The sequence below is a fragment of the Syzygium oleosum genome, unplaced genomic scaffold, assembly GCF_021117445.2.
Source record: "Syzygium oleosum isolate NSW1041296 unplaced genomic scaffold, Sole_v2.1 Sole_v2.48, whole genome shotgun sequence".
Taxonomy (NCBI): domain Eukaryota; kingdom Viridiplantae; phylum Streptophyta; class Magnoliopsida; order Myrtales; family Myrtaceae; genus Syzygium; species Syzygium oleosum.
Window position 1 is genome coordinate 1,469,527 of NW_026607532.1, and position 27,884 is coordinate 1,497,410.

General features: G+C 42.9%; 3 protein-coding genes across 3 annotated transcripts; 2 read left to right on the top strand and 1 right to left on the bottom strand.

Annotated features, from left to right (window-relative positions):
- Positions 1–2,774: 2,774 nt before the first annotated feature.
- LOC115681433 (uncharacterized) lies at positions 2,775–4,929 on the top strand. The gene is made up of 4 exons (XM_030605382.2): positions 2,775–2,930; positions 3,492–3,682; positions 3,767–3,830; positions 4,230–4,929. Exons 2-4 carry the CDS (start codon positions 3,525–3,527, stop codon positions 4,533–4,535), a joined length of 528 nt encoding a protein of 175 aa, XP_030461242.1. The 5' UTR covers positions 2,775–2,930; positions 3,492–3,524; the 3' UTR covers positions 4,536–4,929.
- A 15,573-nt stretch (positions 4,930–20,502) lies between these two features.
- Positions 20,503–22,024, top strand: LOC115681409 (LOB domain-containing protein 40). The gene is made up of 2 exons (XM_030605352.2): positions 20,503–20,876; positions 21,054–22,024. The coding sequence occupies exons 1-2, from the start codon at positions 20,687–20,689 to the stop codon at positions 21,773–21,775; spliced, it is 912 nt and encodes a 303-aa protein (XP_030461212.1). The 5' UTR covers positions 20,503–20,686; the 3' UTR covers positions 21,776–22,024.
- A 1,553-nt stretch (positions 22,025–23,577) lies between these two features.
- LOC115681362 (putative respiratory burst oxidase homolog protein H) lies at positions 23,578–27,495 on the bottom strand. The gene is made up of 14 exons (XM_030605277.2): positions 27,144–27,495; positions 26,879–27,041; positions 26,729–26,777; positions 26,533–26,646; positions 25,643–26,449; positions 25,421–25,516; positions 25,200–25,315; positions 25,008–25,110; positions 24,776–24,867; positions 24,535–24,694; positions 24,315–24,449; positions 24,086–24,214; positions 23,913–23,991; positions 23,578–23,750 (listed from the first exon to the last, which is right to left on the bottom strand). Exons 1-14 carry the CDS (start codon positions 27,493–27,495, stop codon positions 23,641–23,643), a joined length of 2,505 nt encoding a protein of 834 aa, XP_030461137.2. The 3' UTR covers positions 23,578–23,640.
- Between the last annotated feature and the right edge of the window lie 389 nt (positions 27,496–27,884).

Sequence of the window (27,884 nt, forward strand, 5' to 3'; positions counted from 1 at the left end):
AAAGCGCTAGACGTTCAACCGGCGGTACTCCGTACATATCAAACAAATTTACTATCCTTCCGTATCTTTACTTTCCGATATTGCACTTTACTTTTTTAGCTGTAGCTCTTAGATTCGCGTCGTCGAATAAGTCCGACGTGTGTTTCTATCCTATATGTTGCGTCGTCGATGAAATTCCGGCGTGATGTAATTACCTTCCCGAGTTTCGTCGTCGATTAAATTCCGATGGGGTTTGTTCACGTTTGGCTCGTTTGTCACAATTACAATTTTTTGATCTTGCCGTTGATTAAATTCCAGCATGATTTTAGTGTGTGTAGTTCAATATGAAGTAAACCCGGTCTCCTTTAATTAAAACCCGAAAAAACACTCTTTCGACGAAAGATATTTTTCGTCGCGGGAGGGAGCAAATTCCGGCGAGACAGAAATTAACAATATCCAGCGATCAATCCTCAGTTACTTATAGGGGTGAGCAAGATGGACCGCCCAAACCGGGACCGGACCGGACCGACCGGTTTGGTCCGGTTCTCGGGAATATCAGTCCGGTTCCCGGTTCTAGGGTGGGAACCGGACTGGACCGGACCGATAAATATATATTTTTCTAATTTTTTCATATATATATTTATTTACTTTTTAAGTATATATATTTAAATAACAAAAGAAGCATTTGATAGTTCATTTTTATTCGGTTCCAATGGGACCAACCCAAAAATGCTTTCATATATTGGTCCCGAAAATGCTTCCCGGTTCCCTCTTGCCTTTACTAATTGATCCCATTGGAACCGGACCGGGCCGACAGTCCTGTCCAGTCCAGTCCACAGTTCTAAGATTAGCCGATCCAGTTCTTGGTCCTAGAAACTACTGGGAACTGGTCCTTCCGGTCCGGTTCCCGGTTCTTAGGTTAGACCGGATCGGACCGGGAACCGCTTACCCTTAATTACTTATCACCAAACAATTTCTCATCTCTATTCTCATCACCCGCGCGAAAAGGCCTCGTCCAGATCTAAAAACTAGTCGTGTCTAATTTTCTTGTTTCGCATTCGCAATTCGGCGTTGTTAATTGAGAAAAAACGAAAGAGAGATAAGATAATCACTGCACTAAGCCCCAAATTACTATTTTTATTCCAAGTGGTGTAGACGTCGATTTCGAGGAAAAGTCAAAGTTGAAACTTGGGGGGGATGTGCTTGGATGGAAGCCAGCCTAGAAAGCGAGCGAGGAGCGGGACCCGGTCTCTTCTGTCCCATCCAATGATCGTGCGCGCGCGCGCGCGCGCGGGGGGTGGTTCGGTTCATCTCGCATTCGGTGACGACGTCTCTGGTCAAAGTCAAAGAACTCCAGTGGCCGACTCTCCACCACCTTTGGGATAATACGCCAACCCTCCTTTTTTCTTTTTCTTCTTTTTCCAACTTTATATATATTATCATCATCTTTGATTTTGACGTTTTATATTTTTTTTAGTAATTTATAAACAAAATAATCGGTAAGATGCTTTTTTTGCCCCCTGTGATATTTCCTCCCTTTTTTTTTATTTGGGTTTATTAATTAGGAGCGTGCCAACTCCGAAGAGCTTCCTTTTTTTTTTTCCTCCTCTCTTTTTATTAATACGGAAACCTGCGAAATCTCGGAAGCGCGCTTCGAAGCACGCGATGATATTTTCCATGTCGATTATATGTATCGTATATTTGATTTCATTGTAGGAGTTGCGATTTCAACAAATTTTATATGGTATATAATCCAAAGTGCTATTTTTGGGAATCTAAATTATCTCGCTTCCTCTTTTTTTTTTTTTTCCCCTCGTAGCGCATCCTTAATTTCCTTTTTGAGATGCGATATACGCGGGCAAAGAACCTAATTAGAAAGATTGTCGAAAAAAGAAAGATCGCGTATTTTTATATCCTTATATGTACACGACAATGAAAGTTATTTGTCGTTAATTTCGGTCCTCCTTTTATTTATCTTTTCCACCCTACTTTCCTCGTAATATATTTCGAATTTATACGGTTTTGGGCTTTAAGCAAGTCTCAAAATCAGCATAATCAAATAAGTAAGAAGGTTATCCTATTCGGGTTGCAAATATGCACAATTTTGTTTCGCGCAAGACACTTGATTTTGATGTAAACCACGCTTGGTTGAACCGACTACGTACGAAAAAAGAAAAACGAAAAAACCCCCCAAAACACCCAAGATATACACACAATCAATAAGAGTGGCTTGGTGAGTCATATACCTTAGACGCAGAGAATTGAATTACTAGAATAAATCACGTCACGCTGATGCCATATCATATTTTTAGATACGGAATATCAGTTTTCTTAATTAAGAAATACGAAGAGAAAAGTCTTTGAAGGAAAGCGAGTCGACCGCCAGGTATACAGTAGAAGCACGTTTCCTTGAACGGGCGATTTACTTGTGGAATTAGACGAGAAAAAGGGTGGACTAGGGAATTAAAATAAATCAGTCAACTTTTTCAAATTCTTTAATAGCAAATTTTTTCTTCCTTCTTTTTATTAACGAAGAAGAAAAAGAAGAAGATAAATTGGGCAACATGCCAAAGAATCAACCCACCTTCGCAGAACCCGAAAAGGCATTGAAAAATCAAAAGAGGGAAGTACCTTTCACTCATGCAAAAAAGATAAAAAAAAAAATAAAAAAAAAAATATATATGCATACATGTGTGTGAGTGGTGTGGGGGCCCACGTTGGGCTGGGCTGTAATCCAAAACGACGCCGTCCCCCGCCCCGCCCCACCACGGGTTGCGTTCACACCTTCCCACTTGCACCTAATCTCTGCGTACGCAATTCCTCCCTTCGACTCTTCGTTGGGTTCCGCTGCTTTAAAACGGGGGCCGGGCGGCCTCCCAAAAGTCTCCTCCTCCTCCTCCTCGCGTGGCGCTTTCGTTCTCCTCCTCTCCTTCCTCGGCGGATCCCTAGAGGTACACCTCTCTCTCTCTCTCTCTCTCTCTCTAGATCTCCGATCTCCGATCTCGTCGTCGGCGGTCTTCGCGTGCTAGGTGTGCGGCGTCGTCGCCGCCGCCTGCTGCTAGCTGCGGTTACCTTCGCGGTTTCGCGCCGGATCTGCCGCTTCGGTTCCCCTCTGATCTCGCCGGAGCTCGACCCGCCGCTCGAGCTGTTTCCGGCGACGGAGTCCTGCGTGTCTGCGGTGTTTCCGCGTCCGCGGGCTGTCGGGTGTCGGTTTCCAGCTCGATCGAGCCGCCGGCGCTTCTGTTTTGCCGTTCCGGGGCGAAAGTCGTGCCGCGCGGCGTGGAGCGCTGGGGGACGGAACCTGTCTTTTCTCTAGGTGTTTGGTCCGATCTGGCGGTACCGAGAGAGAAATTTCGTGGCTGTTTTGTTTTTCCGGAGTTTGGAAGGATTGACCGGCGCTTTTGAGCGAGCTGTGTCGATTAAACTGGCCTCTTCGATCAGATCTTGCCTAGTTTTGTTCTTTTTTTTTTATAGCTGCGCGTGTTGATTTTTGTTGTTTTGGATGTGGTTAGGCGTTCTCCTTCGGACTGCGGCGGGTTTAAGAGATGGATCATTTCCGAAGTGTTGAGCAGAACGCCTTTGTTGCCGCCTTTGAGGAGATGAGGGGCTTCGTCTCCGTCTCCGACCGGAGGGAATCGGTTGTTTGTCCGAAGCCTCGCCGGGTTGGGGTTTTGTCCAACAACCCTTTCAGGTCTCAGATAAGGTAATTCTTTTGTCTCGTGTTTGGGGATGAATTGATTTGGTGTCCGAACTTTTGAAGTAACGCTCTGTGGTTTCTGATGAACAGCCACCGATCTGAGATTTGCAAATCGAAAGCCGCGGCAGAGCTTCTGGACCTCATTCTTAAGAAGGTAGTTGGATCTGTCTCATCAATCCACCCGTCTGATCCTGTCTGAACTGGCTTGAATTGTGGCTCAGCCTTTTGTTGCTCGATAGTCAAGATCTGAATTCAGTTATTGAATGTTTTGGTTCTTTGAAAGTATGAATCAGTTTGTTCAGCTATTTTGCTTCATACAATGTGTCCTAGTCCTATTGTTTTGTTAAGTGGATCTATTCAAGCGTTCTTCTGCAATTTTTCATGGGGAAGAGAGGAACAAGAAACATTAGGGAAGTCGTTAATAACTGACCCTGCCAAAACATCTTTCTAGGTTAAATCTAATGTTTTTGTCCGTCTCTGCGATGACATTTAGTTGTCGGGTTCAGTTTTTTTCGTTAGCCCGTCACATTAATGGAGGCTTAATTTATTGCAGGAGGATTATGAGTTGGAGCCGCAATCTCCAATGGCGATTGCTTCGACCCCCCCTTTTTTCGCGGGATCTCCACCAAGAAGGGCTGAGAATCCTTTAGTACAGGATGCCCTCTTTAGGGATGAAAAGATTACTCCAATTATGGCGTTGCCAGCTTTGTCGCCATCAGGTTTACCATCTCCATCAGCTTCTGCACGCAAAGGGTGTGCGAGGATGAAGTTTGGGATCAAGCCTGCAGCTGTTAGAGTAGAAGGTTTTGATTGTCTTAACAGGGATAGCAAGAATTCTAGCATTCCCGCTGTTGCATAAAAACTCCACCGAAGAAACTGTACATAGAAGGGAGCTTAATGCAGGGCATAATACTTCACATAGTCAAGCAGACAAGCGAGAGTTTCGAAATATTTTGGAAGGAGAGAATTCGAGTACCTTTTAGGGTTGTAAATACCATCTGTTCTAGTCGGCAATTCGCATTTTAGTATCAGTGTAAGTAGGTTGATTGAACAAGAAAAGAGTCACCAAGTATCCGTTCTTGCAGCGGGTGCTGAATTAGTGAAAGAGAGTTCTTGTGTAATATAGGGAGCGATTCCTAAGAGTAATGATTTCTTATCAGAAGTCAACCATTAGATGTTCTGTACAGTCCATGATTTTGGGTCAGATGTAAATTTGTGGATATTATCTGATTGATCTTTGCCTTATTTTGGGATACGACTTTCTACTCTTTTGCACTCTTTTGCGAGAAGTGGTATAACTTTCGTGGTGATGCTTGAGGTGTTGATCGATTTTGAAGATGAAAGGTCTGATTGATTCTTTTTCAGCGCATGTTTAACTATTCCCTCCACTAGTGAACTTGTTTTTAGTAGTACTAGTGAAGGTAACTGCGGCGGTCGTCATTTGTTTTGGTGGTTTATCAATGCTTTAGAACGATTTCGGTTTTGCGATCTTCATGTACCGTCATCACTTTCGCGACTCGAAAAGGGTATGTGTGATGGTTTCGATACAAAAATCGAAATGGTCATTGGCATTGGATTGCAAAATTGAAGGATGTATTCTGATACTGTGATTCTTTTCAGAAAATGAACTGAGCGGTTAAGGAGCAACATAGTACTATACATTCTTTAGTGCAGTGGTAGACAACCTTGATAATATGTTCTTTTGGCTGAGCATCTTCATAAATTGTTAGCAACCGATTCGCATTTCATGTCATGGTTCGAGTAGAATGTGTCTTGGTTGTATGAATCTATATCATTATGTTGTGAGGAAATTGACGGCTCTTTTCTGATTCGTAGAAGTTACCGGCACGCAATTCTCAAGTGGGTACTGTCTGATGTAGAAATGGTGCTGACATTGGACCCAAGAACCATCTTATTCGTATCCAGTGGTCGGCCCGTCTGAAATTCAGCTCACAAGATCTGTAGTACAAAAGAGAAGAAGAGGATCACGTTCTTCTATGATTAAGTCGAAGAGGCTCACCCAAGGCTCCAAGCAAACCATTTGTTTCTGATGAAGACTTTGAATTCCCCCTTTTAAGTCGAGAGATATCTTGAGCTAAATCGGTAGAACATAGGGAAGATGGAGTTCGCTAAAAGGGCTCTGAAGGGTCCATTTTGGAAATTTTCGAATGAACGGGTCCAAAGTATCTAAAGACTAAGGGCAAATGAATCAATGGAAAAATACACAAAACCAGCATCTAGTTTTGCAATTTCACTAACTTGCATCCTGCAATTTGGAAATACAACTTTAGAACTTTGGAAAGGATCCAAGCCTTAAAATGACTAATTTCCCTTTACACTTAATTTCCTCAAATCTCCCGCAAACCGTAATCCTAGATTTATTCATCTTGTTCTATATAATTACAGCGGCGGTTCCATTCATCTGCACCGTTTAAATTATCTCTATTAAATTGAAAGATCAAAGATGACTCAATTTGATTGTTTTCATCTTTTTCTAGTATTTTGATAATTTCTTTAGTTAGTCTCTTTCGGTAGTTTTTCGTTTTTCATAAACATGTTTGTTGCTGTGCAAAGTAGCAAGAGTACATAACCATCCCCTGCCAACGGCCATGGTCCTTTCAAGAGGCTCGCTAATGACGGATATATGACAAATAAAATTTACAACTTTCGGTGATAACAATAAATGGTGGGAATAAATTTGAAAAATCTTTTTGTTACGTTTATTTCTCATCATCATCATCTCCTAATATTTCTAAATGGTCATTGCATTTATTTCTTATTTTTTGTACTTATTGTTCGAATTTCAGTATTTTTTTAGCCTATCAGAGGCAAGATAATGATTTGACCAACAAAATAAGAAAAATTACAATTTTGCCCTTGAATAATCACGTGTTAGGCACGTACAGACAAGAAAACAAACAAACAGAGAGTTAATGACCAAAACAAAATGAAAATTTAGGTGGGATTTGTGTCCCGTAAAAAGTTCGGAGATGAACGCGCAGCACGCAAAATTCGGGGAGACTTTGGGTAATTTCCCTAAACAAATAAATCGCAACACTAAAAGCATATCGCTTACAAGTAATTTGTAACCTATGAACTTATTTGAAAAGAGGGTTGTGGGGAATAGGATCGTGTGTCATGCCTTTAGCACCTCTTCCCCATCGCTTTTTCGAAGGGAAAAGTCTAACGATGTGCTTGGTTAGTCTAATCACCAGGGATCACAATGTCCATAAAAAGAAAAAAGTCGATAAGTAATCGAGATTAGCTTTCTTAAACCTTCCCAAGGACAATGTCATGAAAAACTTTTGGGAGATTCAAGAAACACAGATCAAGATTATTGTTGGAAAGTAAAAATAATAAATAAAAGGAGCAACTCGGAGGTGGGTAAGGAAAGCCGCGCCACCTTAACATGGCCCGAAAGGGCAAAAGCCATGATGAACAGTGAAACAAGTCCTGGCTCTTGTTTTATAGGCCTAATACCCTAAAAAACCTCGAACTTTAGCCTTTATTCCAATTTTACCTTTTGTCTCATAAAAAACCTCCAACTTTAGGTCATGTCCCAATTCTACCATAAACTTTTTTTTGTTCCATAAAAAATCCTCAACTTTAGGTCATGTCCCAATTCTATCATAAACTTTTTTTTGTTTTATGAAAAACCCCTAACTTTAGGTTTTGCCCCAATTTTACCCTAAAATTTTTACAATCTTAGTAAAAACCACAAATTTTTACTTGAGTCACAAATATGCATACATTAACCCTCATTCCAAAATTTCTTGTTGGAAACCCAGAGATGGAAAACTCTTGAGCACAAGCTGTTCAAGCGTCCTGAGCACGAGCTATTCGAGCTTCTCGGGTGCCAAAGATGGAACATTCCCAAGCATGAGAGATCAACGAGCGCAAAATCGCTATGGGCGATTTTGACGAAGGGTTAATTGAGAGCAAATTTGGGATTCAAGTAAAAGTTAATGATCTTTTATAAGACAAAAAAATAATTATAGTTAAATTAAAACTTGACCTAAAACTGAAAATTTTTACGAGACAAATAAATAGTTTAGGGTATAATTGGTACCGAATCCAAAATTGAGGGTTTTTTATGATACAAAAAAGGTTTAGGGTAGAATTGAAACTATATCTAAAGTTGTAGGTTTTTTATAGGATAAAAAAAAGTTTAAGGTAGAATTGGGACATGACCTAAAGTTGGAGGTTTTTTATGAGACAAAAGGTAAAATTGAGACAAAAGTTAAAGTTTGAGGTTTTTTAGGGTATTAGGCCCTTGTTTATATTATATGCCCTCTTTTTTAATTTTTTTTAGAATTTCGATAACAAAGCAAAGTTCAAAAAATTAGAGCAAGCAGCATTAATTCATTCCTTAAAATAGCCAAGCCAAGAAAAAAAAAATAAAGTACAAGAAAAGAGAGAGGAAAATGTGGTGGCTGCACAGAAGGCAACTTGGAATATAAAAATAAAAGTATAGTCTTGGTCAAATTAAAATATTAATGTGTGGGGGCAAAATTCCAAAAATTACAAGCAATCGAGCCACAACCGAGGAACGTCCGGCCGCCCATTTGCCTAATAAATGTAAGAATTATATATGGAGAGAATCCAACAACTTGAGGATTAGTGGGTCAGCCCTAGAGTCCTAAAAGAGAATTAGATAAGTGAATCCTGTGTACGGCCCAAGTTTATGTCGGTGAAAAGGAATTCTTTTTTTTTTGTTTGTTTGAATTTTGATATAAGTTATAATAATTGCAAGTGGTTGTTATGCAAAATTAGAAAACAATTTGAAGAGACATTTGATGTTATTATCTTTATATTACTTGGAAGATTCTGAGTGCTGAAAAAAAAATTATAATTACTAGGGTACATGTCTGTAAGTTGGTTTTAGACATTGTGCGAAGCACAGGCCAAAGGCCGATCCGCAGGAAGTCGAGACTTCCTCTTTTGTCATCCTAGGCGCAGGAGGCTGCTATACCTGCTTACCCGGAAATAGCCAGCCGAAGCTAACGTGGTATCTACTTCACTATTTAAGAGGCCCTTAAGTTCCCTCCAAATCTTTTTCTTCCCTGGAGAGGGGGAATATGGAGAGAAATTACAGGGAGATGCCTCTGTCTCTTCTTGAGCCTTTTGAGATCCTGCTAAGAACTTATGTTATTATCTTTATATTACCTGGAAGATTCTGAGTACTGAAAAATAAATTATAATTCCTCACTTTGCATTTTAAGGGAAAATGCAAAAATCCTTTTTTGACTTTTCATCCTAATTTCACTTTGCATCTTCTCTATGTGCTTATAGAGTTTTTTTTTTTATAATAAAATGGTAGTTATGTAAACAAAAAAAAGTAAGAATAGAGTAGGTGTAAAATATAAAGAGTATTTTTAAATTTCCTTTGGTATTATATATATACATATATATATATATATATATATTATATTCATGATTTCCGCCTCTAGTGGGTGGATATCCTCCTATTCATTGAAGTTCACTCATCACCGAACAGTATATGAATAGATTGTTTTTCTATAATTCAATGGCACCAGCGTAATGACCTGTCTATATGAAGTTTAGAGACTGCTGAAAATACTATGCAAATCTCGTAAATTGGTTAAGTTCAAGTGTTTCACTTGTGATTGTAACCTTAACTTAGAGTAACTTGCACCCTATAATCGAGGGACTAGAACAGAAAACCTCTAGTTCTGTGCTATAAATCCCATGACACTTCAAATAATTTTGTTGACAGGCTCGTGAATAGTTTATTATAGACGGTGACACGATGATCACGGGGTTAAAGATCTGTGATCTGTCAATAATAAGAACATGAAGATTCGACAATGAGAACCTACTAATTGCCCTTTCTATCCACCACAGAAACCCCACCGATATTGCAACTATAGAAAGCACCCTGTCATGTTTGTGTGGCGGTGCAAATGGGCTCGCATGCTTAAGAGTGGACTTAGTAATTATGATTCAAATTGAACATTGTATAACATGTGTAAGATGTTTATGATGACTCTAGAATAAAGTGGTGGTGCAGATTGCCCCTCCTCGATATTTTTTATATAATTAAAACTATAGGTTGGCGCATAAAAATTGATCAGGTGCCTAGGGCTCCGTTTGTTTCGCGAAAAATATGATATTTTTAGAAAATATTTTTCAAGAAGTTATTTTCAAGGAAAATGACAATATTTTTCAGTGTTCGGCTAAAATCTGAACCGGAATATAATTTATGTCGTTTGATAAGAAAAATCTGATTTGATTTTCCTAAATATATATACATTATTTAAGGGCTAGACTTGTGCATAGGCAGTTGGGGAATCGGGTATTGGCACCAAGATCTCGAGTCCGACCTCGATGGACCCCGACCCAAGCTCTGGGGACCCGAGCATGGGCTTCGGGGTCTTGATCTTGGCCTCAATGGACCTGGGTGCAGGTGTCGGAGACCTTAGATTGGGCACCGAGGTCCTGGGCCTCGCCTTGATGGACCTGGGTGCGGGTGCAGGGGTCTCACGCCTGACCTTGATTGACTCGGGGAAGGACATCGTCCTAGGCCTGGCCTCGATGGACATGGGCACCCAGGTTCGGGTGTTGGGGACCCGGCCTAGGGTGCCGAGGTCATGATCCCGACCTCGATGGACACGGGCTCGGGCGTTGGGGTCCAAGCACTGGCATCGAGGTTAGGTCCTAGCTTTGATGGACCTGGTCTCGGACGCAGGGTCTCGGGCCAAGGCGTCATAGACTTAAGCCCAACCTCAATGGACCCGGGCCCGGGTGTTAGAGATTCGGGCACGAGCACCGAGGTCTCAGGTCCATCCTCAATGGACACAGGTTGGGGTGTTAGAAATCATTTTTCTGAACATAAGTATAGATTTTCCATTGACTCATTTTCCTAAGTGATCCAAACTCCAGAATAGGAAAATGTTTTTCGTGAAACAAATAGAGCCTATGTTTTAACACCAAACATGTTATTCATGCGTGCATGTGTGACACCCTGGATTTAACTCACTCGAGGTATTGTCCGCTTTGGTCCATCTCATACTGAGTCTCACGGTTTGTCCTTTGGCGTACAAGCAGACACTTTCCCAAGAGGTCACCCATCCTGGTAGTGCTCGAGCCTTACGGTTTTGTCCTTTGGAGTATAGGCATGCACTTTTCCAGGAGGTCACCCATCCTGGTAGTGCTCTAGCTTGGGCTCGCTTAACTTTGGAGTTCCGAAGTAAAGCTTGCCGTTACGTCAAAAAGCGCTTCTGTGAGTTAATTTCAGTTTTCACATATATATCTCAGGATCACTCTCTCCCTGTTCGGTGCATAGTTCGGTTCATTTCTGCCTCCTTTGCCATTCTAGAAGCTTGTCAGGAGCCGCTCCTTGTCCAGACCCTTTGGCCCTGCGATCACTTCCTGCCCTCGTCGGACCGGGTCGTTACAGGCTCACCAGTTTCCGCGTGGTTTGTCCCCGAGCTACATACCTACTGGAGGGAGTCCCGCTCTGATACCATATTGTGACAGCTTGGATTTAACTCACTCAAGGTATTGTCCGCTTTGACCCGTCCTATACCGAGCCTAACGATTTTGTCCTTTGGCGTACAGGTAGACACTTTTCCAGGAGGTCACCTATCCTAGTAGCGCTCTAGCCTGGGCTCACTTAACTTTGGACTTCCGAAGCAAAGCTTACCGTTACGTCAAAAGGCGCCTCCGTGAGTTAGTTTCAGTTTTCACATATTTATTTCAGGATCGCTTTTTCCCTGTTCGGTACACAGTTTGGTTCATTCCTGCCCCCTTCGTCATCCTAAAAGCCTACCTGGAGCCGCTCCTTGTCCAGACACTCTGGCCTCGGCGACCACTCGTCGCCCTCGTCGGACTGGGTCATTACAGCATGTGTCGAAACACATTCCGCGTAAACCAAAAATCGAGGGAATCCAACAAATAAAAACTTGGAATTTTTATTAAGAGTTACGCTAATTACTGTTTTAAGAGTCTTGTAAAACATTTACTTAATGATAAGGTTGCTATGTCCCTATTATTGGCTATAAGATCACTATAAAAGTTAGTGTATTTTACTTAAAATAAAATTTCTAGAATAACCATTTTTAGGGGGAAGTTTGTCCAATCAATCCTAAAAATATTGTACGAATATCAATTCAGTTATAAACATTTCAAATTTACCAATTTAGTCATAAACCTTAATACTAAATTTCAATATAATCATTTTGGCCAATTTTCACGGGAAATTGCCAACATGATGGGGTGCCACATAAGACAATTAGCGATGACTAGACTATCACGTCATCAATTTCGGGCGAAAATTAGCCGTAATGACTACATTGAAATTTTGCATAAAGGTTTATGACTAAATTGATAAAATTGAAAAGTTTATTATTGAATCTAGATATGTACAATAGATTTAGGACTAATTTGGTAATTTTTCCCATCTTTAATGTGTTGTATTTTCTAGGGGTGTCCATTAGTTCGGTCCAGCCTGGGAATTAGAACGAACTAGCCGGTTTTGGGTGGTTCTCGATTCCATATTTTTGGAACCAAAAATAATTGGTCCGATTCCCGATTCCACGTGGGTGACCGGACCGACAAACTAGCTCATATTGCTTTTTTTTAATTTTTAATTTTGAAGCAAACCCTACGCATTCCTCCATTTTTTTGTCTGTCTATATATACATTCTTTTATTATTTTAACGCATGTTGATATGATGCCATGTAATAAAGTTTTGACTGCAAAATGCAGTGGGCCACACCCTTGATCATGTAAATATTCATTTAACGAATAAACCGAAAATAATGCTCTTATTTTTCATTTAATGTTAGAAAACTTTCACTTGTAGGGAATAGAAGAAACAAAATGAAAAGTCACCAGCTCCAAGACTAGGTGAGCCGATTTCCAATTTCACGAACCAGGAACCGACCCTGTGAGGCTCGGTTCCAGCTCCAAGTCCGGGCGGGCCGGTTCCCAATCCCACAAACCGAGAATCGGGCACCGACCCTGCCAGGTTCCGGAGCAGGAACAAACATTCCCGGACCCCAATCGCCCTTAACATCCTTCCTGACCCACATGTCCTCGGAAGGGAGAAACTCGCGGTATCCATGGAAAATCGACCGAGATACGGTCCGCATTGCCGTGGAAAATACATGTTAACAACTTAACACTGTTCATGAAGAAAAGAAGAATGAGAGTCGATGTGACAATCAGCGTACGAAATTGAAAAAGGGCCCGAAAAAGGAGGAGGACGAGGGGCGAGACCCAAATCGATCATGGCCAAAAAGAAAAAATTCGAATCGACCTGCGACATAATCACTAATCACCAAACTAATCCAGCTTGGCGGGTCCCACCTCCCTCCTTAATCCCAAAAATCTTAATGCTAACGACCCTTTTCTGCCGCCAACCAAACCCAGAAAAGAAAACAACGTGCCCAAGCCCCCACCGCCATAGAAAAAGCACAAAAGAAAAAAAATAATAATAAAAAAAAGAAAGAAAAACCGGAAACCGGCAACCGGTATTGCCGAGGGCGGTTTTTGCGCCGGTACACGTCGATTCCCACGAACCGGGAGCGGAGCGGCGGGTGACACGTTTGTCGGTGGCCGGTCTCCCCCCCCATATTCTCGGCACGTGCCGCCCACGCGCTCCTCACGTGCTCCTTGCATGGGGGCGCCGCTTCTTCTCTGTTGTTGGCCCCGTTTGGTTCAGCTTTGGGAAGAGGCTTTCGGCCTCGAAAGCCCCTTCCCAAAATGTTGAACCGTTTGGTTCGGCTTTCCGGACTCGGAAAGCAGAAAGCCAGCATTTGGAATGCCATTGGAATGCTGAAGCCTATTTTTCCTTCCCAAATTGCCCTCACTCAAATTTCAATTTTCCGATTTTGCCTTGTCACTGTTCATCTTCTTCATCGGCGAGGGTGGCCAGCGAAGGGCCGGTGAGGGCGGATCTGGCCGGCGAGGTCGCCTGACCCAGGCGACGGCCGCCTGGGGTTGGGCGACCGTCCAGGCGCCGTCGCTTGGGTCGGCGGTCGCCTGGAGTCGCGCGACCCAGGCGGCGCTCGCCTGGGTCGCGCGACCTCAGGTGACGGTCGCCTGGGTCGCGTGACCCAGGCGACCGCCGCCTGGGTCGTGCTACTCCAGGCGACAGCTAACCCAAGCGATGGCGCCTGGGCGGTCGGGTCGAGCCTTCGCCGGTCAGATCCGCCCTCGCCGGCCCCTCGCCGGTGAAGAAGATGAATAGTAATAGGGGCAAAACCGGAATATTAAGAATAAAAATTGCCAAAGCCCTTTGCAAAAAAAAATTTACCAAACACTACTTAGGCCAAAGTAGCTTCACAAATTTTTTTTTACCAAACACCACTTGCATTTCCCCAAGTAGCTTTCACCTAAAGGTATTTGCATTCCCCCAAGTTACATTTGAAAAGCCGAACCAAGCGGGCCCGTTATCCGCCACCGCCCTTCTCGTCCGACAAAGAGAGAAGGAGAATATTTTCTTTTCTGATTTTTTTTTATTTAAGGAAAAAAAACATAATTTTTTTCCTCCTATGCCATCTAATTACAGCTCCGTGAAATTACTCCTTGACTCAATATTATCATTTTTTCCCCGGTAAAATCTACATTTTTTGTTGGAACTCCTAGTAAAAATCTGCAATAACTTGCTTAAAAAAAGCCCATATGTTTTAGATATATTCGGCGTTTGTTTCTAATAATGTTTCAAATTGTAAAAACCCTTAACGAGCTGGCCACGTGGCGCGTAAAAAATCGGTCACGTGTTTGCCACGCTTGCGATTTGCTTGAAAGTTGGACAAATTTAAGATAAGGCGTGGCAATCTCATATCGAAAGTTTAGAGCGTTGGATGATTGAGAACAAAGTACGGTGATGAGATTGCAAAGTGCGTTTAAGTTTAGTGACCGTTGGTATATGTTCGACCGAATTTATTGATCTTGATTATTATGTCAATCCATTCTAATGGAATGTTCGCTTCTAAACTCGTCGCGCGGCACTTAATTTTGCTTATGCGATTCCCAGCGGACAAGCCACGTGGCAAAACTATGCCACATGGCTCATATTCAAACAATAAGCATTAGTCCAACAACTTGTCGGCCAAAAATGTTTGTCATGTATTAAAATTTAGACTGAAATCCAAAATATAGAAGTGGATCAAAAGAAAGGATGTTAAAATATAAGATAAAGATAAAAATACATTGAAATTATCTTTTTTAAAATCCACTTAATTAAAAAAATGAGATAACTTTAGGAAAAGAATATGATAAGAGATAAGTTCACGAACTTCAGCTTTTTTAGTTTAATTACGAAAAAGTACAGAAAAAGTCCTAAACCTATTGCATTGGTACCGGTTCAGTTTTAAACCTTTCAATTGGATCAATTTAGTCCGAAATCTTTTTACATTGGCACCAATTCAATCCATCAGCCCAATTTAAGCTGGAAGTTGCTGATGTGGATGCGGCCATCTCACATGACACGACCGGTGCTGACGTGGACATTTTAAAATAATTTTTTGAATTTTTTCATTAAATTATATTTTATCTTCCCTTTTTTTTTTTTTCCTTTCCTTCCTCTTCCCTCAGCCAGTCACCAACCTCCACGGTGACCGGCGGAGGCTGCCGGTGGCCGACGAGGGCGAGGGCCAGGAGCCCCTCGTCGGCCTTTGTTGAGGGCCGGTGCGGGCTGGATGAGGTCGCCCCTTGCCATATGCCCTCGCTGGCCTCGTTGTCGCTAGAGGTCGGCGAGGGTGTCTCGGCCTTCACCGGCCGAGGGTCCCCTCGTCGAATTTGGTCCAGCCCTTGCCCTCACTGGTTGTTGGCAGCCTCCTGTAGTCATCGTGGAGGCTGGCGACTGGCTGTAGGAAGAGGAAGGAAAGAAAAAAAGAAAAGAGAAGAAAAAAAGAAAAAATTAATAAAAAAATTCTAATTTTTTTTAAAAAAATTATTTTAAAATATCTAAGTCAGCACCGGTCGTGCCACGTAGGACAGCCGGCATCCACGTCAGTGATTTCCGACCTAAATTTGCCAGATGGATTGAATTGGTACAAATGTAAAAAGGTTTAGGATTAAATTAGTCCAATTGAAATGTTTATGGCTGAATTGATATCACTGCAATAGATTTATGACTTTTTTGGTACTTTTTCCCGTTTAATTAGATAAATTATATTGATAGTTATCCAAGTCAAATTCGAAATAAATTGAATATTATTTAAATTTAAAATTATTGGTGGATATTCTTGAATCACACTCCAGATTAAGTACGAGGATCGAAGACAGCTCTCCTCCTCTCCCAAGTTTCAATTTTGAAAAAAATGATAAGAAAGAAGTTCATAAGCTTTAATTTATTATTTTATGTTTAACAACTTATGTTTAAAATCTTACAATTCGAATAGAACTTAAATAAAAGATAGGGAGAGAAGACCTCGAGTTTTAACTTAGACAATAAGATTGAATGAAAATAGCAAATAAAAACTATAATATATAATAAAGAAATCCATTTTTAATTTTAAAGGCAATGTGTAATCTTAATCTTTAAAGAAGGAAACTAAGCATTCTCAAGATTATATAGTAAGCTCGAAATTACGATATCATATACGCATGTAGCCTATATCGATACAAGAGACATCACAAACTTCCCCAAAAGGGTGGGGGACCGGTGAGATCGTCTGATAAATATCAAGAATGGGCATTGAACTCATGTCCTATAGGCCTAAATTTGTACCCCCACTTGGAGTTTCAATAATTGGCTCTGGTTAAATTAAAAGAAGGGAAGGAAATATCCTACGGATCAGGAATGGCGCGTGAAATTCGAGAAATGGAATGGGTGCAGACCCGAAATATACTGAGGCCGAACCTGGCTCTAATACCATATGGAATTTTGTGGTACCACTGTCAATCGTCTTAAAAGCTGAAGTCGTTCCATGAAACCGTGGTTTTGACATTTAGATATTCTAATGCTAAGGACGACATGGGATTGTAGCGTTAACACATGTCCACGTGATTCGGTGGGATGCAATTGGAATTTCAAAGCTTCCAAGACTATGGTCAGATCATCTAATAAATAATCTGTGGGCACTGAGCTCAGTTCTCACAGGCCCTATGTGTAGCCCACTTGGAGGCTTTTTCTTCTTTTTTGGGCAGCGACGACCTAAATTAATTGACCGAATCGGTGAACCGGGTGGAATGAACTGAACTAAGCAACGATATAATCAATAATTTAGTACTAAGTAATGTACTAAGAGGGGTGCGCCATTAATTTCAAAAAGTGGGGGGGAATAATTTGAGAGGAGGAAAAGAGAGAGAGAGGGAGAGCCTCTAAAGTCAAGATGGAGATGTGGAGCGTATGGGATGGGTGGTGGCTTTTCCAAAACAATGGGTGCATCGTGTGGGTCAAGCTCGCCATCAACTTTGCAAGTATATGGAGCGGCATGGAAATCGAAAGGGAAAATGAAAGTCACATGATCCACGTGGCCACCCCCTTTCGATTGCATCGTTTGGGAAAACAACATACATCTTGCCTAAGATTTTGGCCGTTCGTCCCGATCGATCATGATGCCATTATTCCATTTGTGGAGAATTTTGGTCCTTTAATTTGGCCTTTAGCAAGGCGGCGATCGCGCCTTGAAACATTGAAAAAATTTGTCTTTTTTGGGGGGCGTGGGAAACGCGAGCGGATTGCAATTGATGGGTTTTTGCAAGTTGCGTATTCTAAATGTGGGATGGTGGATCCTCGTTTTCATTGCATTAACATCTTGCTGGAGAGTTACGAGAGATGTTCTCCAAATTGGCTTTAGTTACTAGGGGTGTGCATTGGTTTCGGTCCGACTCGGAAACTGGACCGAATTGATCGGTTATGGGCGATTTTTACAGGAATCGATTTTTTTTTTTTGTTTCCAGGAAGGAACCGTACCGACCGAAACTGGCGTAACAAGCCTAGAATATACATATTTTTCATAGCAAAAACCATTAAAAAAATTGAAGACAAAGTATTAACCGAGCAATATGTTCTCGGTTCCTTATGAGTCTGTTTCGTTTTTATTTATTTATATTTTTTATAGCTGAAATCATAAAAAGAAAATAATAACACTGCCAATTCTCGGGACAAGCTGAGAATCGAACTGGAATTGGCTAGTCTAGTCCGGCCTAGTTGCCGGTTTTAGGGTGGATATGGTCAGTTGTCAGTTCTACAGACTGGGAACTGACCCTCTTCGGTCCGGCTTCCCGATTCCAGGATGGGAACTCACCCATTTTGAAACCGATCACTCCTATTAGTTAGTTACCTCCGAGGATATAAAACCGTATCAAGGGAACTACAGTCAAAAGCAATGGGAAATTTCCAAAAAAAAAAAAAAAGAGAACCCTAACAACAATCGACGCATAAAATCACAACTCTTGTCAACGCATCTCCGGAGACACTTGTTAAATCGAGAAAAGCGATTTAGGTTATCAGTCAAACACAACGCGAGGCGAGAACATGCATCGCAGATCATAGCTTTCCTCTTTAAACCGGATGCTTAACGAGTGGCCCCGAGAATGTTCGTCTGACGAGATCCAACCAATCAAGAAGAGGCCCCGGGACTAATTCCACAAATCCCACAGTTTTCACGAGTGATCTCGCTTTAGAGATTGAGGGAATAAGCATCAAGAAGCATCAAGAATGTGGTTTAGGTCAAAATTTGATTACGGGGATAAGCATCAAGAAGCGGAAGAAGCCCCGCGGTCAAAGTCAACGAGAACGGAGGGGGGCTCCAAAACTGTTGGCGACTCCCACTCCCGGTGCGCCCACAGCCCCAGCTCAAAACCGGAAACAGCTGCTCCCCTTTTACTCTTTCTCTTTTCTTCTTCCTTTTTAATATTCCTTTTTTATTTTCCTTTTTCAGCTGCGTCCGAAGTAGACCTATCAAAATAGATCATAAACCCATTTCTTAATCCATATATTAGTAAATGGATCATAAATGGGTTAGTTATATTTAGTAAATGGGTCATAAATGGGTAGAAGTCTAATATTAATATTAAATGGATCGTAAATGGGTCGTAAATGGGTTTACAACTGATTTAAACTCAACTTATCTCTCTCGCCCTTACTCAACCTTACGCTCACTCACTTCGCACTCTCATCTCAATTTGGGTATGAATTTTCTTAGATTTAATTAAATATGGAAGTATTTTAGCAATGTGGGTATGATCGGGTCTGGATTAAGTATGGATCGGGTCGGGCATGGGTCAAGAAAATTACATTACGCATAAATGAGTCATAAATGGGTTAATGGGTCAATTTGGGTCGGATCATTTATGATCCGACCCAAATCCGACCCGACCCATTCTTTTGATAGGTCTAGTCCGAAGGCTTCCCGAAAACCAGGAGCTCTCTCGAATTTCTTTTCTTTATTTTTTTATTTATATGATTTTAGAATATGATGGGGAAACCGACAGCTGGAGGTGGGGGACCACATGGGAGGGAGGTCCTCGTCCTTTTCTTGGTTCTGCGTATGTGGCGATTCGACCGCAGTCTGACACCTGAGCGTGACGGCCACGCGCTCCTCCGATTCCCGTTCAGTGGGGCCCTCTGGTTTCTGGGCCCCACTCTTGCATGGCGACCTCCCCTCGCCGCCCTGCCTTCCTCCACGCTCTCCGCCACCTGTCGTGCCCGCATCGGGCGAAATTACGGCTTCGGCCCTCGTATCTCTCTGCTTTCGGTCCCCGTTCGGTCCCATGGATAGACCCAACATTCTTCTTTGCAAAGTACGTGATGTTATTGAACCATTAGTGTTTGCTCCGGTGGTCACCTTCTTATTTAGGAAGGAAGAGATAGGTAGTTCGAAACTCTACCTTCTCAGGGGGATTAGGGGTGAAGACGTGTAGTTTTAGATGTGGATTTCGACTCTCACGCTCCATAAGAGGCAGGACAAAAAGTCTGAGTATGAATTGAGAGTTAGAGTAGGACAGATAAAAAAAAAGTACATAATGTTATTGGCAAAGGGAACCAATGGTTCATAAACTTTAGTCTAATATATAATGTCGTCTTTGGAATTTTGAATTATTTAATATGGTCCATGAACTTTCAAACATTTTTCAAGTGATTTAAGGATTACATTGAATATTTACTATTAGTATACGGATTATATTGAACAATATAAAGTTTAGATAGATTGGATTAATGTCAAAGGACCACGTTGCGCAAATCGAAAGTTCAGGGATAACATTGCACATCGGGTCAAAATTTAGGGACCATTTGTGCTGTTATCCTTACACCGGATAATTAAAGGAAAATCATAAACGACAAATCTTAGAGTGTTCTACTACCAAAGACCTGGGAACCCTTGAAGAAGGGGGAGGCCACACAAGCACGAGAGGCGATCAAGACCAAAAGTATCTAAAACCATAGGAAACCCTACTTTAACATCTATAATATACAAAAACAGAAGAAGAAGAAGGTAAGATCCTCTATTTTGGGGGTGAAAATAGCACCAAATTTCCACTTCATATTGGAAGAGTTTAGAGTCTATGCTATAGATAAAGCTGAAGATCAGAGACGAAGGTTAAGATGGATTTCTCTAATTAGGAATTGAATCGAGTTTCTCGGAGCGGGTTGATTGAGTCTCACGCGCCCGAGTCGTCGAGTGGTATCGGGTCACCGCTTCCCCCACCCCCAAGTTTCCTTGGAACGGGTGAAAAAACCAAAATCCACAGCAACCTCAAAAGAAAACCACAGCCTAAGTCCTAATCCGAAAACATGAAAGAGAACAAAAAAAAAAAAACCCTTCTATCATTCGATTTCCATTAATGTACATGTGCATATACGTATATATATGTACGTACGTATATTTTCCTTTCTCTTCACAGTTATATACCCTCGCACCTCCCATACCTTGGCAGAAACTCTCAGACTCCCCACTTGGCCGCTCCTTCTCTTGCGCCCCTCTTTGCATCGCGCGCTCTCTCTCTTTGAGGAGGAGGGCTAACGTGTCTGTGCTCTCCGTCTGACGAAGAAGATAGTGGAAGAAGAAGAAGAAGAAGAAGGGACGACGATGAGGATGAGTTGCAACGGATGCAGGGTGCTGCGGAAGGGTTGCGGCGACAACTGCAGCATCCGGCCTTGCCTCCAGTGGATCAAGTCGCCCGACTCCCAAGCCCACGCCACCGTCTTCCTCGCCAAGTTCTACGGCCGCGCCGGCCTCATGAACCTCATCGACGCCGGCCCCGAACACCTCCGCCCCGGTACGGTACCCTCTCTCTTCTTGTTCTTGTTCTTGTTTCCGTTTTTTTTTTGGTTGGTTTCGAACTGAAAACCTAATCTCTTTTGAAGCTGAAAGTTTAGATTTTTTTTCGCTTTCGAAGCGTGGGAAAAGACGAAAAATCTTGACTTGGGCTCGCATTGGTTTTTGGGTTTTGCAGCGATCTTCCGATCCTTGCTATACGAGGCCTGCGGCCGGATCCTGAACCCGATTTACGGGTCGGTCGGGCTGCTCTGGAGCGGAAGCTGGCAGCTCTGCCATGCCGCCACGGAAGCCGTCCTCAGCGGCATGCCCATCACGCCGATCGCCTCGGCCTCCGCCTCCGAGGCCTCCACGCCGCCCCTGAAGGCCTACGACATCCGGCATGTCCCGAGGGAGGAGAGCCCCGCCGCCGCCGCCGCGGTGATGGCGGCTGCAGGAGGCGAGGTCGACCGGGCCAAGCGGATCCGGTCTGGTGGATTCAAACGACCCGGAGCCAGGACGAAGGCTCAACGGCACCAGGTGCTGCCGCCGACGGCCGAGTGCTGTGACGAAGAGTCGAACCGGTCGCCGAGCCACCAGTCGTCGCTGAGCCACCAGTCGGAGCTGGGGGCTGAGAACGCGGAGGGCGGCGGCGACAGCAAGGATACGGAGAGCAACAGCATGGTGTCAGCGGAGACCACGGCGACAGCGGCCAAGCAGTCTCAGCTGCTCGAAGCCGACCCGGAGCGTCGGGCGGCGGCTGACCGGGAGGACAGAGCTTCGGCCGAGCCGGAGAGCGAGGTGGGGCTCGAGCTGACGCTAGGGTTCAAGCCGGTGCCGCGTGAGAGCCACGTGATGCCGGTCAAGAAGAGGAGGTTCGACCAGGGAGACGGAGCGTGCAGGATGGAGCTGGGGCTTTGACTTGACTCCCAAGCTTTCCTTTTCTTCCTTCCTTTTTTTGGCCGACGGCTCTGAGAATTTGGTAGAAGAGTCTTACATGTTTCTTTTTCTCTTTACTTTTGGGTTTGGGTTTGGTAGAAAAGTTATGCAACCCATTTTCTTCTTCTTTGTTTTTGGGTAATTTTCAGCTTAGGAATTTAGGACAATCACGTTCTCTTGTGAAACGTACAGAGTGACACATACCTTTTATGCAGAAGCAATATTGTGCTCAAGTGCTTCCTTTGTTGTCCTTTGTGGCACTAGAATCCCTAATGTCCTACACATCAAACATTCCGAATCCCATGTATGTCCACTGAAGAGATCATGGGTTTGAGCTGCAATTGTCCCGACTCCTGAGCATTTGGCCTCACAGAAGCAGGAGGGCACATGGAATGCTTACGCAATCTGACCCTTTGATTGCATGCCTCGCATGCTACTAAATTCCAAGTCATGTGAGAACAGCACCGCTTTTTGGTCTTTCTGGTTGGGTTACAGGATGGCCCAACCTCGTGTCTGCATCGCCTTTCTAGGTTCGACACACTGTGAACCGCGAAGCATATGGATGTGCGCGACGTTTGTGCGTCATCGTATGCTCGTCGGCTACATACGCTTGTGCGCACGAAGTGATGTATAAGTATGCACTCGAGGTTCTACTTGAGTCTCGCCATCTCAAACCTGTTCTCCTCAACTCAACATTAGGCTCGGAAGTTGTCAACCGGACGATCATATGGCGAAGTCGTATCGGTTTATTCGTGGATTTCCAAGTTCATTGATAACCCGAAAGAAGTCCAATCCCGAGACTCATGCACGCACGGAACTTACACGGTGAGGTACGGGAAATACAATTCGAGGAAATCTGTCTACTTGGCGACGAAGAGGGACTGATCATTAATGACATTAATGGGGTCGGTCATAGAAGTCAAACTTGGGGTTGTTATGATAGGAGACGGTCATAGGCAAAGAATGGCTTCAATGCGATCAGATCAAATCCTAGGAGGAGAATGAAGCAATTATGACTTACGAAGATAGAGAGAGAGAGAGAGAGAGAGAGAGAGCGAGAGAGAGAGAGAGAGAGAGAGAGAGAGAGAGAGAGAAGTCCTCTGGCAATATGACCAAAAGCACATGTGACTGAGCATGGCCACGCAGGTGATGGCAGCTGAAAAGAGCTGTCCTCATTACACCAAGCTGCAAACGAAAATGCCAAACCCAGTACAAGTCAAGTGCTCACACTGTAATAAGTCTGTCAAATTCTAGGATGAACTCGGGTCCGCCCATCGTGCACCGAATTAGCCGCAACCATAGATTTCATCGATTTTAGATGCATCTTACAAAATTTTAGTGGTTTTTCCACGTTAGACCTCGATATAAAACCATCTTTTTTGTTTACGTTAAATGGGTCACGATATTGGTTAACCTTGTTCTCCCTCCTGTCATTTCAGGAAAATTAGCAATTCCTCGTTCAACAGAGAAGAGAGGTCTATATGCTTAACCATCTAAGTTTAGGTCATGGCCACAAAAAAAGAAAAAAGAAAAAAACTTGTGTTCGAAATGATTCCGAGACAAATGGTCTTAAAAAGAAAAAGGGCCCGTGATCTCGCTCCAAGCTCAAATATCGGTTATCGGTAGGTAATAGGAAGAATTTGCGATCTAATCAAAGCAGAAAATCGAACAGATGCGTAAGACAACGGCATAAGAACTATAGAAGTATGTTTCTGTTGATTTCTTGTGCATCTAGTTTTTCCTCTTTCCATTGGTATTATCTAATTAAGGAAGAAAAAGGTATGTCCAATTTCCAATTTTCCGTTCTAGCTGACAAAGTTCTACATATGCATCAGCCTTTAGCTTGTCTAAAAGTTTTCCTTGTGGAATTGGAAGCGAGTTGATGACTCTACGCTGAGTTCTTGACAAAGCTTTTTCAGTGGTTTTGTGAGCATCGAACTCCCACAATAGAAAACACCTGCAGGAAAATTATTACCGACATATTAGACCCGAATTCATAGAATGTTCAAGTTTCAATAGTTATAAAAATTGCAGGTTCATTTTTCAAACTGACTAGAACAACCAAATCGAGTGCCACTATGTTGACATGTTCTTCGGACTGGACACCACAATGTCGTACCTATACGAGATGACTCGTGCCGTGTTGCCATTTCAGAGAACACCCTTCTCCAATTAGGCCTTGCAAAGTGCGTTTTTATCTGTCGATTGAGCAACGTTAATGGACAGCCTAAATAGGTGCATGTGCAGTGAATGTTTCTTTGTTTTTCTTTTGGGTGACTAACTGGGAGTTACCCGACTTTCCGAGAAGATGTCGACGCCGTTCTTCGCATGCTGCAACTTTTGAACCATGGCAATGAGTGCTGATCTTGCATCTCCTTCCTCATATACAGAAGTCAAGTAGTTGTGCATCTCTATTACATTCTACAACAATCACCAATACCCAAAGTGAGATTTTAGTCGAAAGACTATAATTAAAAGGAGAATTCATCCCACTTGGTAGTTTTGGAAATGGCAAACCGACATGATCATCGCTTTCTGCAATATCATCCATGACGCCCTTAAACCACTCGAAAGAGTCTTGTTCCCTCGTAACCCAGTAAAAGTATGCTCTTTTAGGACCTTTTTTTGGCCCTGGTGATTGACGGTGATCCGAATCCTGCATCAATAAGTTTTGACAAATGCTCGTGCTAATTGAATTTTGAATTTGCTTGTGTGTATGTGTTTTTTCCCCTTCTACTTACAGCTTGGAGCTTATTTAACTTGACGTGATTCAGGATATCTTTTATGATGCTGATGAAAGGAGTCGCTCCAATGCCGAGACCGATGAGTAGGAGGATGTCGTACTTCTTGTAGTCCTGAGCCGGTGCACCATATGGTCCCTTGATGAAAATCTTCGGAAACCTTCGAAAAAAATGAATATCTATCAGAGCGAAAACATTTGCATTGAAGGTGTGACGGAATTTAGCCAGAATTTTCACTCACTTCTCTTGTAATTCTTCCAAGTTGTGGGACGCTCTCGTGGCCATCTTCATTAGACCTCCCTTCCCCGGTTTTGTAATTGGTGGTTCACAAACCTGGAAATTTCTCATTGAAGGAGATGAACGTTGAGTTCGAATCTCGACATAAAAATGCAGAGATTTTCTTTATATATCTTTCGACCAGAGTCCACAGGTTGTGCAATCAAAACGCCAACGAGAAAATCAATAAAATGTACCTCGGCGAATCTGTTCCTGAGCTCTGTAGTCCAATCGCCCAAGGCTCGCATGTGAACACTCAAGAAGGCATCTCCCGGTGCGGAAGTAATGGAGAACGGATGCCTGGCACGAGCAAAAACACTGACAGTTTCAGCAATAAAGTCATAGTGGCACGACAAGTAAATAGGTTTCAGAGATTATGTTCTAGGCACCATTCGAACTTTGATATATCGGGGCATTTGACGAAAAGGTACATTCCGCTGTCGTACTTGAAACCTGGAGGCTTGCTCATGTACAATGCAAGGACGTTTCCAGAATAAATAGTGGCCTGAAAGTTTTTCAAGCCGAGCATGAACATATCGTAGCAGTAACTAAGGTTCGTGTAAAACAAAAAGGAATGTGGAAGAAACCAGTTCAGTCAAGTGAGCGATACCTTAATGATATCAACTTTATGTTTGAGTTCAGGAGTGGATGAAAATGCTCTCTCACTTGAATAGAGTAGGATTGGGATCGTCACATACATCCATGCCTGCATAAATTCCAACGGTGTAATACTTCTTGCCGTGTTTTCAGATGAATGACAGTACTGCCGGAGAAGTCAGACCTCATTAATTGCCAGTGAACAGAATAAGGAATTAGACCATTGTATACCTACCGTTTTCGTGTACCAAGGCCGACTGATCACGAGGAAGCAGCCGTGAAGTATGAAGAAGACATAGACAACAGCTAGCAAATGATGCGTGTACCAGAAGGCATTAAATCCTGCTAAATGATGGAGCTCCCATGGTAGCTTTATGACGTTTCTCCTGAACCAATGAGTTGCCAGTGTAAAAGAGAAGGCCATCATCACGAACATGAGAGCCCCGGTGATGCTGGAAAAGTTATTGACTAAATCGATGTAATGAGGTTGCATATTATGGAAGGCCGGGCCGAGACTTTCCATGAACTGTGTTTTCGGGCATGAAGTTAACCTAGGGAAGTTGCACGTAAAATGCATTGCCATGTGAACGATAGATCCTATAGCTATGGCCAGCGCGATTATCTTGTGGAAGTTTATGTTGTCGTCGAATGGTATGAAGGTGCCGAGGAAGGAAGACCGCAGCTTCGTGAGAGTTCTTCTGCAGACGGGGAGGAGGATGAGAGCCATGTTGAGATTGAGTGTCTCGGCAGAGCCCTTGGCGAAGCAAAGACAATAGCCCTCGATGTTAAAGGCGGGGCTGTGCCTCGTTTTGTTAAACTTCCAACGGAATAGGATCATGTTTATGATCAGCCACAGCCCGACAACCCATATTCGCCTCCAATTCTCGTGGATCCTTTCGATGTTCTCGTGCACGAGCCGACTCATCGGGTTTCTGTATCCTTTGGGAATCATGGTTCTGGTCAGGTTTTGAGACTTCCCTGTCATCTTGTTCCCTTCATCAGAGTTCACCATTTCTTTCAGTAGAGTTTCTAATTGCCACATCTGAAAAAACAAAGAAGCGATGAACAACAACATGGGAGGAACACGAACTCGAACAGGACATGATGGACTGTCTGACTCTGTACCTCGATGTATCCTTGATGGTCGGGATCAAGTCTGTCCATAATCAAAGATGCATAAGATGTTGCTTGCTGCTGGAGATTCGACAGCCTATTCGAGGCAGCGCTCAACGCTATAACCTTTGAAAAATTTCCAGTCCATGATAAAAGGAAACGAAAGGACATTTTAAGCAAGAGATTCATAAGTCTCCTTTTGCCTCACCTCTTTTACCTCATCCTCAGTTAGCCTCCCATCACCATTCTTGTCACACCTGCCACATTCATCACGAAACTTCATCACGTGTACTACCGGCAATGCAATGTACAGTTTAGGTTGCGAACAAAAAGAGGAGTTGGATAGGAGTTGCTTTACATGTCGAAGAATATCTGCAGCCGGGATTCGAGATCTTGATTAGTCATGTCTTCCCAAAATTGTCTCAATTGGTTTTTTGATATTCCATTCTCGACGTTCACTTGCCTCCGTCTTGATAAGGTGTCGAATAACTCTCCTGCAAATTCCTTCGAATCTCCCATTCCTTCCAGGCAGAATAAAACCATGTCACTTTTCAATCAAATTGTGCAATTATTTTTTTCGAAAATCATGATTCTGATAGCAGCAAGACTTTCTAAGGATCAACCAATGCAGACTCCAAATTTGTCCCTTGAGAGTTGGCCGTTCGTTGCATGTTGATTGAAACGCTTCTCGATCGATCTCCAGGCATCTCCTTCCTTCCCGGTCATCGTCCTATCAAGAAACCTCAAGCTCATGAGGCCTCGAGAGGCACTGGATGTTGTTCTTTCCATCCTAGGGATGCCGCCGCACGACGCATTCCTCTTCCGTGTGGTGCTCGTGTTCCGGCTCAATGGTAATGGTATGTCTTTAGGGCGTGGCGGGGCCGAGCTCTCCCTTGTTTCCACCGCCATGTCGATCTCAATGCTGTCAAGAGACCATCTAGAGGAATTTCCACTATGGTCACGATGAACCCTCATTGAAACTATGGACAATTTTTGGTTTTGGATGGATTCCCTCGCAGGAGTCAAGGAACTGGGAAAATTATGAGGATGAAAGATGAAAAGAGATGCAAAGACGACAAGTTTCAGAAGAGGAAGGGGAAGGTTAGAACTTAGAAGACGAAAGCCTAAAGATAGGAAACTGAAACGAGAACAATTATAACCAGCACATTCACCACATCTACCTAGAATTACAGTGCAAGAACAGTTTTTTGTACCACACTTGAACATAATGCTGTTGCACAATGTAACTGAAAAGCAAACCAACTTTTAAAATCATATAATTATATAGATACGGATTTGATCAATTATCCTAAAAATGGAATGATATTTGAGATTCGACTACTGACATGGGAGTTAGTTTCTTC

Coding starts and splice junctions, on each gene's coding strand:
- LOC115681433 (XM_030605382.2), top strand. CDS start 3,525: ATGGATCATTTCCGAAGTGTTGAGCAGAACGCCTTTGTTGCCGCCTTT. Junction 3,683..3,766: donor CCTTTCAGGTCTCAGATAAG/GTAATTCTTTTG, acceptor TCTGATGAACAG/CCACCGATCTGAGATTTGCA. Junction 3,831..4,229: donor TGGACCTCATTCTTAAGAAG/GTAGTTGGATCT, acceptor AATTTATTGCAG/GAGGATTATGAGTTGGAGCC.
- LOC115681409 (XM_030605352.2), top strand. CDS start 20,687: ATGAGGATGAGTTGCAACGGATGCAGGGTGCTGCGGAAGGGTTGCGGC. Junction 20,877..21,053: donor CCCCGAACACCTCCGCCCCG/GTACGGTACCCT, acceptor TGGGTTTTGCAG/CGATCTTCCGATCCTTGCTA.
- LOC115681362 (XM_030605277.2), bottom strand. CDS start 27,495: ATGAGGGTTCATCGTGACCATAGTGGAAATTCCTCTAGATGGTCTCTT. Junction 25,316..25,420: donor ATAAAGTTGATATCATTAAG/GTATCGCTCACT, acceptor AAAAACTTTCAG/GCCACTATTTATTCTGGAAA. Junction 24,450..24,534: donor AGTTAAATAAGCTCCAAGCT/GTAAGTAGAAGG, acceptor TTATTGATGCAG/GATTCGGATCACCGTCAATC.